This window comes from Anguilla rostrata, chromosome 3 (assembly GCF_018555375.3).
Source record: "Anguilla rostrata isolate EN2019 chromosome 3, ASM1855537v3, whole genome shotgun sequence".
Lineage (NCBI taxonomy): Eukaryota > Metazoa > Chordata > Actinopteri > Anguilliformes > Anguillidae > Anguilla > Anguilla rostrata.
In genome coordinates this window covers 4,198,073-4,212,947 of record NC_057935.1, presented here as the reverse complement: position 1 = coordinate 4,212,947, position 14,875 = coordinate 4,198,073, and the positions used below count along the sequence as shown (strand labels likewise).

The following is a 14,875-nucleotide window of genomic DNA, read 5'->3' as shown; positions in this document are numbered from 1 at the left end:
ATTTAACTGCAATACATCTTCTCGATAACACTGGGAAAATGTGTACAGCTGTCTGAAACAAATGAACATTTGATCGGGAAAAGGAAGAGAATGTAAAGGAAACTTCAAGAAAATTACATAAAAACCAATGTTTAATCACCATTTCATTATTTTATTAACAAAAAGTATTTTCACAAATATAATACCAACACACTGAAGACCAGTGATGCAATAGCACATAACCAAAACAAAGTGATTTGTACAGAAAGAGAGAGCGAGAGAGAGATTGACTCATTCCACTTGTCCATATATTGTCCACATGATGCTGAACCTTGTCCTGGGTCCCATGGAAACAAGCCCACCAATAAGAATTCCCAAGCGCTGAGCATTCCGACGTAAGACTGAAGTCAAAAGGTTTGTCCCTCACCACTGACAGTGCTCGACAGCGCTGCTCTCGACCAATAGCGGCGACAGACTTCTGACAAGGTCATTCAGTTCCTGGTCGTTCAGCCAATGGCAGCGCAACCGTGTCCAACAACCGCATCGAAAATGTGGACCCAAGCAGTCCGATGCCTGGAAAACACCGTTTCGGTCGAAGCCACTGCGGATGCACCCCATACACAAACAGCTGCATGCACCCCATAGCACTAACAGAGCCAAAGGTTCCGTTACCATGGGGACACAATTTCCATTCCGTGAATGCAAGAGGGAATTCAAACTCAAACTGACATCAGTCACAATCCATGCTTGGATATTTGATATTTAATACACACATATACACTTGCACAAATAGTTAGAAATACATCATTTACAATGAAGTACAAAAATAAACACACTGTGTTAAAAAAAATAAACAAGCTTCTGTCTTTGTGGATGAACACCGAAAAACAAAGCAAAATCTTCAGAAACATTCAAATGTACAAATCAGCATGAAGGCCTGACGTTTCTGTCACGTTATTTATACTTTGCATTAAATAAACAAAAATATCACAAAAGCAAAGCAGATTTATACAGTCTTTCAGACGACGCGTTCTGACAGGAATATGCCATCGTGCCGCTGCACAACCAAACTGAGCCGTCACTCAAAACGACCTCTTTCAGCTCAGTAAAGCACATTCACACTTTACTACGCGTCTGCTTCACACTTTACTACGCGTCTGCTTCACACTTCACTACGCGTCTGCTTCACACTTTACTACGCGTCTGCTTCCAGTACGGCTGAGAACAGCGGTCATCTCATCGCTGTGGTCTGGAAATGAAGGTGCTTTGCATGAGCCTGACAGTATTAAGGCCAGGCAGGAACGCACCGCCACAATCAGGTGGCTTGTGACCACAAACTCCTCCCCCGTCCTCCCTACTTCCTGTATCTTCAGCCAATCAGAAGTCACATTCTCTCGCCTTCACCTTGGCTTTATTTTCTGCCAGTTACGGACGTGTTAATATTTTTACTCAGTTATTTACACTACAGTTCTTTTCCTCCCCTAAAAAAAAAAACAACTGTACCCCGAAAGGCATCTCCAAGGAGATTTTCCTCTCGAAGCTCACAGACGGGCACCGACACACTGACAGTGCAAACCGACGGTAACTGACACACTGACCCTGGCCCTGAGGCACTGACCGGGCAAAGCGCACGTAACGCAGCGAGCCGCGCGCTAACGAGCTGCCGTACGCTCGACCGCGGTCCGACCGGCGGCCCAGAAAACCAGGACCGGCTCCCGCTGGCCACGCCCTGACTGGAGCGGCGGCTGACGGGACCTGTAGGGGGGTGACCCCCCCCGTCGCCAAATTTAAACTGAACTCCGCCCCCCGACCTCGCGCACTGGTGCGCCACGCGAGGGATTATTAGCGTCACGCATCACCGGGTCCCGCGTCAGACGGCCAATCCAGTCGCCAGATTCGACCGTGAGGTCACTTCCTGTTCCTCTGCCCTCATTTCCTGGTCGCTGGTTTCGGGCGGGGCTCCGCCTCCCTCCTCCTCCTCTTCCATGGCGGATTCGGGCGGGGCGGGGGCCGAGGCGGGGGCGGGGGCGGAGCCGTCGAGGGCCTTCCCCCGCGCGCTCTCCGGAAGGGGCGGCTCTATAGCTCCGCCCAGCTCCATGTCGTGGATCTGCACGTCGAAAGGTGTGGCCTCCGGAACGCTGGGCGCAGACCCGCACCCCACGCACACCTGCGGCACAGACAGGAAGAAGGGGGGGGGGGGGGGATGAGCAGGTGCACACGCCCCTGGGACACGCCCGATTTGCACTGGATCGTTTAACAGTGATAACTTCTGCTAATGGGGAACAAACATCAGCCTTTACAGGGGCTAACAGCCGCATGTTGTCCATATAACCAGGACAAGTGATACAGGCTAAAACGCTTCTCCGTGGTCCGGTGTCAGTACTACGGAGTGCAGGGGGATGCTCACCTGTATGTCGGTGGTTGGGACAGGTGTATGTCTGTATTTTGGAGTGAGGGGAGTGGAGGGGGGGCTCACCTGTATGTCGATGGCCTGGGGCAGGCGTCCCGTGCGGATCCAGGGGTGCACCTGGCTCAGCTCCCTCTTCTGCTGCTCAGTGAAGCGCGGCTGCTGCTTCTGCATGGACCGGAGAGCCCTGCGGTCCTCCCACAGCACCTGCTCCCGGTCCCTGTTACACACACACACACACAGCATTACAATCACACACACACACACACACACACACTAACCCTAACCCTCAGAGCCCTCCGGTCCTCCCACAGCACCTGCTCCCGGTCCCTGTTACACACACACACACACAACATTATAATCACACACACACACACACTAACCCTAACCCTGAGAGCCCTGCGGTCCTCCCACAGCACCTGCTCCCGGTCCCTGTTACACACACACACACACACAGCATTATAATCACACACACACACACACACACACACATAACCCTAACCCTCAGAGCCCTGCGGTCCTCCCACAGGACCTGCTCCCGGTCCCTGTTACACACACACACACACACACACAGCATTACATCACACCCAACACACACACACACACACACACACACACACACACTAACCCTAACCCTCAGAGCCCTGCGGTCCTCCCACAGGACCTGCTCCCGGTCCCTGTTACACACACACTCACACACACACACACACATTATAACACACACACACACACACACTAACCCTAACCCTGAGAGCCCTGCGGTCCTCCCACAGCACCTGCTCCCGGTCCCTGTTACACACAACACACAAGCATTACAATCACACACACACACACACACACACACACACCAACCCTAACCCTGAGAGCCCTGCGGTCCTCCCACAGCACCTGCTCCCGGTCCCTGTTACACACACACACACACAGCATTATAATCACACACACACACACACACACACTAACCCTAACCCTGAGAGCCCTGCGGTCCTCCCACAGCACCTGCTCCCGGTCCCTGTTACACACACACACACACAGCATTACAATCACACACACACACACACACACACACACACACTAACCCTACCCCAGAGCCCTCCGGTCCTCCACAGACCTGCTCCCGGTCCCTTTACACACACACACACACACACGACATTATAATCACACACACACACACACACACACACACACACACACACACACACTAACCCTAACCCTCAGAGCCCTCCGGTCCTCCCACAGCACCTGCTCCCGGTCCCTGCTACACACACACACACACACACACACACGACATTACAACCACACACACACACCTTAACCCTAACTCTGTGCTCTCCTTCCCCCGGTGATCCCCCACCAGTGTGGCGTCAGCCATGCAGATGTTAAAGGTGGAGGCGGGGCACACGCGCAGTAGCCATGGCGACTGAGGCTCACCTGACGGGCAGCTGGTAGGTCATCATCACTTTCTCGTCGGCGTTGGCCATCAGCAGCCAGATGGGGTCCTGCAGCACGCACTTGATGAACTGCTCCTCGCCGGCGCCCCCTGCTGCCTGCTTCCGGGAGTGATCGTTCTCGGAGGAGTCGATGCTGCCGAAGTACTTGCTGGTGTGGCTGCTCTGGCTGCTCCCTGCGGACGGAAACGCTGCTGAATTCATGGGCTGGTAATTCACACAATACTGTACAACACAAATTAAAACCAAAATTCTTACAAATAAAAACGCGAAGTAAAATAAATAGAAGGCTAAAAATCGAACCAAAAATGGCCTAAATAAAAGCGGCATCAGCATTGCAAAAATGGAATATAAAAATAAACAAACAACGTGTGTGTGTGTGTTTAGATGGTATGAGACGTGAGGTACAAAGAGTGCCCCCTGGAGGTAAGACTCACTGGTGCCGCTCTCCGTCATGCTGCAGCCATTGGAGCCGGACCCCGAGGACCCCGAGGCTGAGGCGGCCGAGCCGGTGCCTGAGCGGGAGTCCTCCTGGAGCAGCAGGTCCAGAAGGTCGCTGGAGGTGGACATGGCGTCCTGGTTGGACGACTCATTGGCTTCCGTCTGGAGGAGAGACGGGACGCCGATGCGTTAGCCCACAGAACCTCCACTCAGAGGGAGCTACGCTACGCTAACGACATGCTAAACACCGGTAAGCCGAAGAGTTAGCCCACAGAACCTCCACTCAGAGGGAGCTACGCTACGCTAACGACATGCTAAACACCGGTAAGCCGAAGAGTTAGCCCACAGAACATCCACTCAGAGGGAGCTACGCAAGTTAACAATTAACACGTAAGTGGTGCTGTGTGTTTAGCTCAGACCGTATGAGACTAGCAGCAAGAAGTGCCTGAAGGAAACCGGTAGCCCCGTCCTGCCACCATTGGAGCCGCACCACGAAGCACCCGAGGCTGAGCGGCACGAACATGCACTGAGGGAGTCCTCCTGAGCAAGCATGTCACGAAGGTCGCTAGTGGAACATGCGCTCGGTGGAGCTACTCATGCTCCGCTGGAAAGACGGGACGCCGATGCGTTAGCCCACAGAACCTCCACTCAGAGGGAGCTACGCTACACTAACGACATGCTAAACACTGGTAAGCCAAAGAGTTAGCCTACAGAGGGAGCTACGCTATGCTAACGACATGCTAATCACCGGTAAGCCGAAGAGTTAGCCCACAGAACCTCCACTCAGAGGGAGCTACGCTATGCTAACGACATGCTAAACACCGGTAAGCCGAAGCGTTAGCCCACAGAACATCCACTCAGAGGGAGCTACGCTACGCTAACGACATGCTAAACACCAATTAAAACATCAGCGACTTGACATGCGAGTCAGTCGCTGGGAGTCAATTTGGAGAGCGGTCACCACACCGACAAAAACACGCAGGCACACAGCAAAATAACTGGAGCAGAAAGCGGACGGGTGATTAGCATAATGGGATTAGCGGACAGCGGTACTCCACTCCTGAACCGAACAGTAAAATCCAAAACGTTTCTCACAGGCTCGTTTTCTTTCCCGTCGCCGACTGCGTCGCTCCGGTTCGCCGAGGCCTTCCCTCCGGCGACGCCTCCCCGTTCAGCCGTCCAATCCTGCGCGGCCCCGTTCAGAGGAGGCGCAGCCTGTTGGGTGGCAACCAGGGCTGACGCAACCTCCAGCCGGTTGCTAGGCGACTCCTCCAGCTGCAGCAGGTTGAGGGGGGAGGAGCATCGGGACTGGAAGAGGGGAGACGCCGTCCCGTCCCTCTCCGGGGGCGCCTGGCCGCAGGACTGGGGGGTGCTGGAGCGGGACGGGGCGCGAGGGGTCGCGCTGGGCGCGCCGGGGGGCAGCAGAGGGGCGGGGGCCACCGCCGCGGGACGGGGGAAGGGGAACATGTGGTCGGGGTTGTAAAAATTCTGCGGGACAGAAGAAACGGGGAAGCTGGGTTGGGGAATCTGGGGGTTGGGTTGCGGAATCTGAAGGTTGGGTTGAGGAATCGGAGGGTTGGGTTGCGGGACCGGAGGGCTGGGTTGGGGGAAAATGTAATTCGGCAGGACGAACGCCACCATGGGGGGCCCCAGGGGCGGAGCCAGGTGGGCGGGGGGCAGCGGGTAGCGCAGGGAGGGGTCTGGATTCGGGACGTCCGCAGCGGGATGGGGCATGGGCGGGGCCAGAGGGGGGTAGAGGGGGTAGAGGGGCAGGACGCCGGGGTGGTACGGGACAGAGGGGAGGCTGGCCTGGGACCCCACGGAGTTGGGCCAAGAGGAGGAGGAAGTCTGTGGTCCCATGGACATCTGGGGGTGTGGTGGGACAGAGGCGGCCAGAGGTCCCTCCGCCCTGCCTGCCGTACCCCCCAGGGGTCCCAGAAACGCGGCCCCAGCCCCCAAGGAGCTGCCCTGATCGGAGGTCTCCTGGTGCTTCAGTCTCTTGCCTCCTCTGCCTCTTCGGCGCCCACTACTGCCCACGGTGGGGTAGTCCCGGGAGCTCCGCACTCCTGCCGAAACCAGGGGGGGGTGAGCGTGACAGACCAAAATACAGCTACCCACAATCCTGGGGCCTGTACCACCAATCAGGATTAGTGAGTTAGCTGGATAACTGCGCTGGGTAAAACACGGAACAGCTCTTTATACTTCAGTCCATGTTCCAGATTTGGGAGGGTTCTCCGGGTTTTACTCAGCGCAGTTATCCTGCTGACTCAGTTACTCTGCTTTGTGATACTGGCCCCTGGTCCTGGAGAGCCACTGAGTCTGCTCCCTTAATATCAGCAAGCAATTCAGACCCAAGAAACCAGGTTCCTGACAGTGTGAGGGGTGCGGGGTGCGGGGTGCGGGCCCCCTCCCCCTCGGGTCGGGACGTACCTCTGATGAAGGCCGTGGCGGTGTGGCCGCGCTGCGCGGCGTTGCCGGCGTAGGGGGCGGGGCCGGGGGCGGGGTCCAGCACGCGGAGGCGGCTCAGGTCCTGGAAGCGGCCCAGGAAGGCCACCTCCTCCTGCTGCGTGTGAGCCAGCAGCACCTCCTTCGTCAGCCCCACGCACCCCGCGCACCCCCTCCTCCCGTCCCGCTCCGGGGCCGCGGGGGCCGCGGGGGCCGGGGATGCCGAAGGGGGAGGGGCCGCCGTGGGCGGGGCGAGGGTGGAGGGGAGGGCGGGCGTGGGGGTGGGGGTGGGCGGGGCGTCCTCCATCACGATGTCTGGAGGGAGAGAGAGAGAAAGGAACGGGGGAGAAATGTCACTCTGGGGGAGGGAGACTGAGAGAGAAACACAGCAGCAGGCCACAGCTGGGACAGCAGACAACCCTTCTGCATGGCCAAACGTACGCACACACACCGGGTACACATCCCTCACACATCTACAGGTACACGCATACCCCAGGTAAACCTGCACTCTAGGGGCAGATAGAGAGAGAGGGGCAGGAGAGGGGAGGGGGCAGGGTACCGGACTCGGAGGGCAGATAGCTGCAGGGGGGGTGGGGCAGGGGCAGGGTACCTGACTCAGGCAGACAGACGCGGAGGGCCAGGTACCTGACTCGAGGGGCAGATAGCTGCAGGGGGGTGGGGCAGGGGCAGGGTACCTGACTCGAGGGGCAGATAGACGCGGGGAGGGGGAGAGGGTACCTGACTCGGGGGGCAGATAGACGCGGGGGGGGGGGAGGGTACCTGGCTCGGGGGGCAGATAGACGCGGGGAGGGGGGGCAGGGTACCTGACTCGGGGGGCTTCTTGTCTCCGACGTGTACGATGGTGCTGCTGAAGCTGCACTGGGACGTGACGGACATCACGCTCTCTGCCTTCGGGTGCAGAGCCAGGGGGGGCAGGGCGGGTCGCACCAGGGCTCTGCGCACCTGCAGAGGCGGCCAGATACATGTACATAAAACACACACGCCACCTGCAGAGCACCACGCACGCACGCACACGACGCCAGCCACGCGCACGCACACAGCACCAGACGCAGACACGACACACAATACATGCACGCACACACACACGCACACAATACATGCACGCACACACACGCACACGCACGCAGACACACACACACACAAATACATGCACGCGCACACACACACAGATGTGCATGCACACAGACACAGAAACAAACACACATTGTATTGAGAATAGTTCTCAAAGAATCAGAGTATGCAGACTTAGATCATTGATAACCACAGGACAGCCACACACCAGGGGGCAGTACAGTCTCGCACTCTCCACCGGGTTAAACTTAATTACCTTTTGGGGTTCCTGACTCCTTCTGCTTGTCATCATCAGAAGTGGAGGACGCCGCCCCTGAGGAGGACGCACACTTCCTCTTAACCGTGTTGGGTACGTTGCAGCTCTCCAGGTAACTGTGGATGACAGGAAGTGACATCACTACCCTGCGACTTTAGTAGCTACCTCTGTAAACATTGCACGGTAAAAAGCAAGGGGGAAAACAGCCAGGTAACCCAACGCATTTAAACCCAGGAAAAGTGACCCCCCCTCCTCACAGACACACCCACCGTATGATGCTGTCCAGGCAGTTGATCTGTTGGTACGAGTAGGGGGTGGTGCTGTCCTTCCTAACGGGCGGCGCAGGGGGGGTGACAGTGTTTTGGAGAGCCGGCGCCTGTTTGGTCACGTCCCCCGTTGGTTTGGACGTGTCTGCGACTTTCAGGGTTCCCTCTGCTCCTGAAGAAATGCACAACGTTAAGAGTGTGTGTGTGAGTGTGTGTGTGTGTGTGTGTGTGTGTGTGTGAGTGTGTGTGTGTGTGTGTGTGTGTGTGTGAGTGTGTGTGTGTGATGTAGTGGGGATGCAGGTGTGGAAAGTTTAGCATGTGAGTGTGCAGTTGTGTGTTGTGTGTGTGGTGTGAGTTTGCATGTGAGTGTTGAGTGGGTGGTGTGTGTGTGTGTGAGTGTGTGTTGTGGTGTGTGTGTGTGTGTATGCGTGTGTGTGTGTGTGTGTATGCGTGTATGCGTGTGTGTGTGTGAGTGTGTAGTGTGAGTTTGCATGTGAGTGTGTGTGTGCGCGGTGTGAGTTTGCACGTGAGTGTGTGTGTGTGTGTGGTGTCGTGTGTGTGTGAGTGTGTGTATGCGTGTGTGTGTGTGTGTGTGTGAGTGTGCAGTGTGAGTTTTTATGTGAGTGTGTGTGTGTGAGTGTGTGTGTGTGCGTGCATACGCGTGGGAGGCAGAATGAATGTGCGTGTGTGTGTGTGTGTGTATGCGTGTGTGGTGTGTATGCGTGTGTGTGTGAGTGTGTGCATGCGTGCATACGCGTGGGAGACAGAATGAATGTGCGTGTGTGTGTGTGTGTGTGTGTGTGTGTGTATGTGTGTGTGTGTGTGTGTGTGTGTGTGTGTGTGTGTGTGTGTGGTTGATGTGGTGTGTGTGTGTGGTGTGCGGTTGAGGTGTTGCATGTGGGTGCGATGTGTGTGTGTGTGTGTGTGTGTGTGTGTATGTGTGTGTGTGTGTGCGTGGTGTGTGTGTGTGTGTGTGTATGGTGTATCGGTGGTGTGGTGAATGTGCGTGTGAGTTGCATGTGGTGTGTGTGTATGTGTGTATGCGTGGGAGACAGAATGAATGTGCGTGTCTTAAAGGCTTAGCGTGTGTCAAAGCCCTCAGTAGGTCAGGCCCGTGGCGTATAGCCGTGTGGGAGTGTAAGCACCACTTTAAAGGCTTACCAGCGCTGGGGTGTTTACGATGGGGGGGCCGGCTGCGGGAGTCGATGAAGACCTGCTGCCCGTTGGACTTCACCACGTGCACGTCCTTACACATCTGCTGGAAGGTCATCTGGGGACGTTAAAAACGCAGCCGATCACAGCCACTCCCAACACCTCAGCTGGCTCAGCGAAAGGGTCACAGCATTAATGTGTGTCCTACGGGGATGTGTGAGATGAGGTTGAGTCTTACTGCCATGGGTGCAGTGTTCCTAGCCTGACTCTAGGGGGCAGTGTATTTAGCCTGTCTCTAGGGGGCAGTGTCTTCTAGGGAGTTCTAGCTGTCTCTAGGGGCAGTGTACTAGCTGTCTCTAGGGGCAGTGTTCTAGTCTCTCTAGGGGGCAGTGTCTAGTGCTAGGGGCGTGTAAGCTTCTAGGGGCAGTGTTTGTCGGCATGTAGACTCTAGGGGCTTTTTGATTAGGGGCAGTGTTTTCCTTAGCATCTATGACTCTAGGGGGCAGTGTATCTAGCCTGTCTCTAGGGGGCAGTGTTTCTAGTGTAACTCTTGGCTGCAGCGTTTCTAGCCTGACTCTAGGGGGCAGTCAAGCTCCATTCCAAAGGGGTGAGAGGTCAGCGTTTGTACATCTGTGCGCTTTGCGAGACGCGCGTGTTCGACACGCCAGCACTGTAAAATCAGAATGAGTGTTTGTGTCCCGCGAGGGGTGGGGGGGGGTGGGGGGGGCGAGGTGTATGGTGAAGGGGGCGGGTCTCTCCGGGCGGCGACTCACGGGTCTGTGCGGGCGGGCGGGGTCCTCGACGGCCACGGCGCTGTCGCTGGACGAGCCGTTGCCGGGGTACTCGTGAGCGCCCCCGGTGGCGCAGTGGCTGGGCTGCAGCAGGAGCCGGTGGATCTGCTCGCTCAGCTGCTGGACCTCCGGCACCACGGCCCGGCCCTCCTCCCCCCCCCGGGGGGGGGTGAACACGTCCTCGTTCAGCGGGCTCCTGTGGGGGGGAGAGAGGGGGGACGGAGCAGGGTCACGGGAGGCAGAGGCGGGACGGAGTCCTGTGGCTCAATTTATAGAGCACTGTGCTAAACAACACAGAGAGGGGGCAGGGGGCAGGCTGCTGGACACAGGACAGGGGGCAGAGATGGGACGGGCAGAGAGGGCGGCAGAGGCGGGACAGGGGGCAGAGAGGGGACAGGGGGCAGAGATGGGACAGGGGGCAGAGATGGGACAGGGGGCAGAGACGGGACAGGGGGCAGAGAAGGGACGGGGGGCAGAGAAGAGGGGCACGGGGGGCAGGAGAGGGACAGGGGCAGAGAGGGACAGGGCAGGTGAGGACAGGGGAGAGATGGGACAGGGGGCAGAGGGGACAGGAGGCAGAGATGGGACAGGGGCAGAGAGGGGACAGGGGGCAGAGATGGGACAGGGAGCAGAGAGGGACAGGGGCAGAGAGGGACAGAGATGGGACAGGGGCAGAGATGGAGGGCAGGGGGCAGGCGGACGGACAGGAAGAAGGACTGATACAGGACAGGGGGTAAACAGAGACGGGACAGAGGCAGGCAGAGGCGGGGGGGTGGGGGGGGCGGGGCCGAGCGGCGCTTACGTTCGCACTTTGTGCCGGCCCACGATGAAGGCCACCTTGCGGCTCCAGGGGTTGACGAAGGAGGACCAGCTGGTGTCGATGGTGAGGTACTCCCCGCTCCGCGCGCACAGGCGCAAGGGGGAGTGGTCGAAGGGCTGCCCGGCGAACTGGAGGACTGCAGAGACACACACACACACACACAGAGCGATGACGTCTCTGCTGCGTGTGGGCAGTGCTAGCCGTAAGGCTACCGTCCGTGTGGCCAGAGATGGCGGATTAGCGGCTAGCGCCTTAGCGTGCTCGGCTCCAGGGGGATCTACGCGGGCAGGGCGGGGCGAGCGGCCGCAGGCGTCTCTGGGAAGAACGCGCGGGACACGGAGAGTTTTTGACTCACTCTTCTTGTGGATGGCCACCATGACAGGCCTGTCGTCGGGGTGCAGGTACAACAGCACAGGCGCCCCCACAAGATCCTGGGGAAGGTACCCCAACAACGGCACCGCCCTGCAACACACACACAAACACACACCGTCAAATACACGCTCACTCACACACACACACACACACACACACCGTCAAATACACGCTCACTCACACACACACACACACACACACACACACACACACCGTCAAATACACGCTCACTCACACACACACACACCGTCAAATACACACTCACTCACACACACACACACTGTCAAATACACACTCACACACACACACACACACCGTCATATACACACTCGCACACACACACACCGTCAAATACACACTCACACACACACCGCAAAACACACACACACAAAACATCACATCATGCGCAAAGTGTAAAAACTATCTTGCTCAATCTTACTCAAAAACACACACATGTACAACGTGAAACTTGACACAAATACGGCTTCTCATTCACTCATAAGCAAACGTGCACACACAGCATCGAACAAAAACACACACGGACACACCCACCTCTCGTCCACCTCCTGGAACAGACAGCTCGGAGTGTGGCTGGTGGTGAAGACCCTCTTATCAGGGGGAATACGGGGAGCTGAGGAAGAGGAGCAGAGAGAGAGTTTTTCAGAATTCAAAGTCGGTGTTCTAGAACTCCACCGCTTTCAGTCACCAGCGGTGACTGTGACATCAGCATCAGAACGCTCAGTTAAGAACACTCTCATCGCATATTTGTGACCTCACACCGTAAAGGGTTACATTACATTACATTACATTACAGGCATTTGGCAGACGCTCTTATCCAGAGCGACGTACAACAAAGTGTATAACCATAACAGGAACAGTAGCGAAACCCTAGAGAGAGTACGGTCAGTACAGGGAACAACCGATAGTTCAACTGGACCCTGAAGGTTAAACTGATTAACACTAACAACGAGCGGCACGCAATCTATGGAAAAATAAAAATACATAAAAATACAAGTAGTCGTTAAGACAGGCGCATCAACTAAGTAACCTATGAAACAGCTGCCTAGTTACAACCCTAGTTCAGGACAGCAGAGAAAGGGGCCGGCCGGTGGAGGAGAGCATGCTGGGTAATGTAGTCGGTACGTACCCTCGTATCCGGAGTGCACCCTCTCGGCGATGAGCAGGCAGCAAGGCTGGGGGTCGCAGGCGTCCGAGTCGCGCAGCGTCAGCTGGTAGGGCGTCAGGCGGAACGGGTAGTAGCGCGCCCCCCCCTCGAACTCCCGCCCCCCCCCGCTGATCCGGCAGAACATGGACTTCTCCTCGGCGCAGTCCATGGGGGACGCAGCTGCGTTTTGGGGAAGGAGGGGAGAGGGGAGGGGCTTCAGTTAATACGTTCCATCTGGACAACGCTAATCAGTGTGTCCAAATTGAGGGTAACCTGCAGCTCGGGGGTGTCCAGTCCCGTCCGAAAAGGGCAGGCGTTTGGTGCAGGTTTTTGCTTTAGCCCAACACTAACACACCTGATTCTACTGACGGAGTGTGGCACAGTGGGTAAGGAACTGCGCTTGTAACCGAAAGGTCGCAGGTTCGATTCCCGGGTAAGGACACTGCCGTTGTACCCTTGAGCAAGGTACTTAACCTGCATTGCTTCAGTATATATCCAGCTGTATAAATGGATACAATGTAAAAAGTTGTGTAAGTCGCTCTGGATAAGAGCGTCTGCTAAATGCCTGTAATGTAATGTAATGTACTGACTAACTAATCATGGCCTCAAAGACCTCGATAAGTAGAATGTTGGGCTAAAACAAAAACCTGCAACACCGGCCCTTTTTCGGACGACACCGGACACCCCTGCTGTAGAAGGGGGGGGCAGGGGGGCGGGTACCTGAGCCCATGCAGGTGGGCCAGTGGGGCAGCCGACAGGGCGCGGTTCCGCTGTAGAAGGTGCTGACGTCCTGCGGGGCCAGCAGCTCGGAGAACAGCGCCCCCTGGAGGAGCTCCAGCTTGCCGCGCAGCAGGGAGGAGCCGTGCGGCGAGATGTACACCACCTTCCCCGACAGGAAGGACACCGCCATGGAGAAGGTGTCCTGAGAGACAGGGAGACACAGGCCACGCCCCAGTCAGCACGCTCGCACACTACCGAGTACAGCTGTTGAGTACACTGGATGAGAAAGCCGTTTAGTATGCAAACTTTTCTCTAAAGGTAGTGTACATAAAATACCAGGATGATGTTCTCAGAGGTGAAACTCAGTGTTGTTGAGGGTGAAACTCAGTGTTTTTGAGAGTGTACTGTAAGGTGAAACTCAGTGTTTTTGAGGGTGTACTCTGAGGTGAAACTCACAGTGTTTTTGAGGGTGTACTCTGAGGTGGAACTCACAGTGTTTTTGAGGGTGTGCTCTGAGGTGAAACTCACAGTGTTTTTGAGGGTGTACTCTGAGGTGAAACTCACAGTGTTTTTGAGGGTGTACTCTGAGGTGAAACTCAGTGTTTTTGAGGGTGAAACTCAGTGTTTTTGAGGGTGTGCTCTGAGGTGAAACTCAGTGTTTTTGAGGGTGTACTCTGAGGTGAAACTCACAGTGTTTTTGAGGGTGTACTCTGAGGTGATGTTGTCCAGTTCCTCGAAGGTGAAGGTGGAGAGGTCCAGACTGCATCCGTGGCTGTCCTCCACATTCCACTGGTGATAGTACTCCTGGTTTGCTGTGACACACACGGGAGAGTTAAACACACACTCTCACTCTCACAGGCACACACACACACACACACACACACACTCTCTCCCTCACACACACACACACACACTCTCTCTCTCACACACACACACTCTCTCTCTCTCTCTCACACACACACACACACACACACTCTCTCTCTCTCTCTCACACACACACACACTCTCTCTCTCTCTCTCACACACACACACACTCTCACTCTCACAGGCACACACACACACACACTCTCTCTCTCTCTCTCACACACACACACACTCTCTCTCTCTCTCTCCCTCCACACACACACACACACCCTCAGACACACACACACACACACACACACACACACACACACACACACAGGCTCACCTCGCACTTGCTTGACGCAGTTGAGCGCGTATTTGAGGGCGGCCAGCGTGCTGGAGCAGCCCTTGCCCCAGCGCTCCAGGGGCACGCGGATCTTCAGCTCCTTCAGGGCACGGCTCAGCTCCTTCTGCGTCTGCAGCCGGGCCGACTGCTCGCTGCTGCACCCGCTGGTGGACGGGTGGTCCTGCTCCGAGCTGGCGCTCAGCAGGCTGTACGCCACCGAGCTGCTGGGGGGGGACGGGCTCTGCGAGTTAGCTGAGTCGGTGAGTGGGGGAGAAGTGTGGGGGGTGAGGGAGGGGAGGAGGGTGGGTAGTGGTGAGGTTGTTGGCAAAGGGTGG

The 14,875-nt window shown here is 56.6% G+C and overlaps 1 protein-coding gene across 1 annotated transcript; it reads right to left on the bottom strand.

Moving 5' to 3' along the window:
• Positions 1-130: 130 nt before the first annotated feature.
• Positions 131-14,786, bottom strand: LOC135249889 (period circadian protein homolog 1-like). The gene is given in 18 exon segments (XM_064325564.1): positions 131-2,146; positions 2,456-2,606; positions 3,815-4,007; positions 4,269-4,434; positions 5,368-6,338; positions 6,703-7,032; positions 7,542-7,680; positions 8,058-8,181; positions 8,335-8,503; positions 9,493-9,601; positions 10,257-10,470; positions 11,077-11,230; positions 11,450-11,556; positions 12,019-12,097; positions 12,614-12,811; positions 13,352-13,553; positions 14,042-14,163; positions 14,541-14,786. Coding segments are annotated over 16 exon segments (3,591 nt in total). The 5' UTR covers positions 13,542-13,553; positions 14,042-14,163; positions 14,541-14,786; the 3' UTR covers positions 131-1,849.
• Between the last annotated feature and the right edge of the window lie 89 nt (positions 14,787-14,875).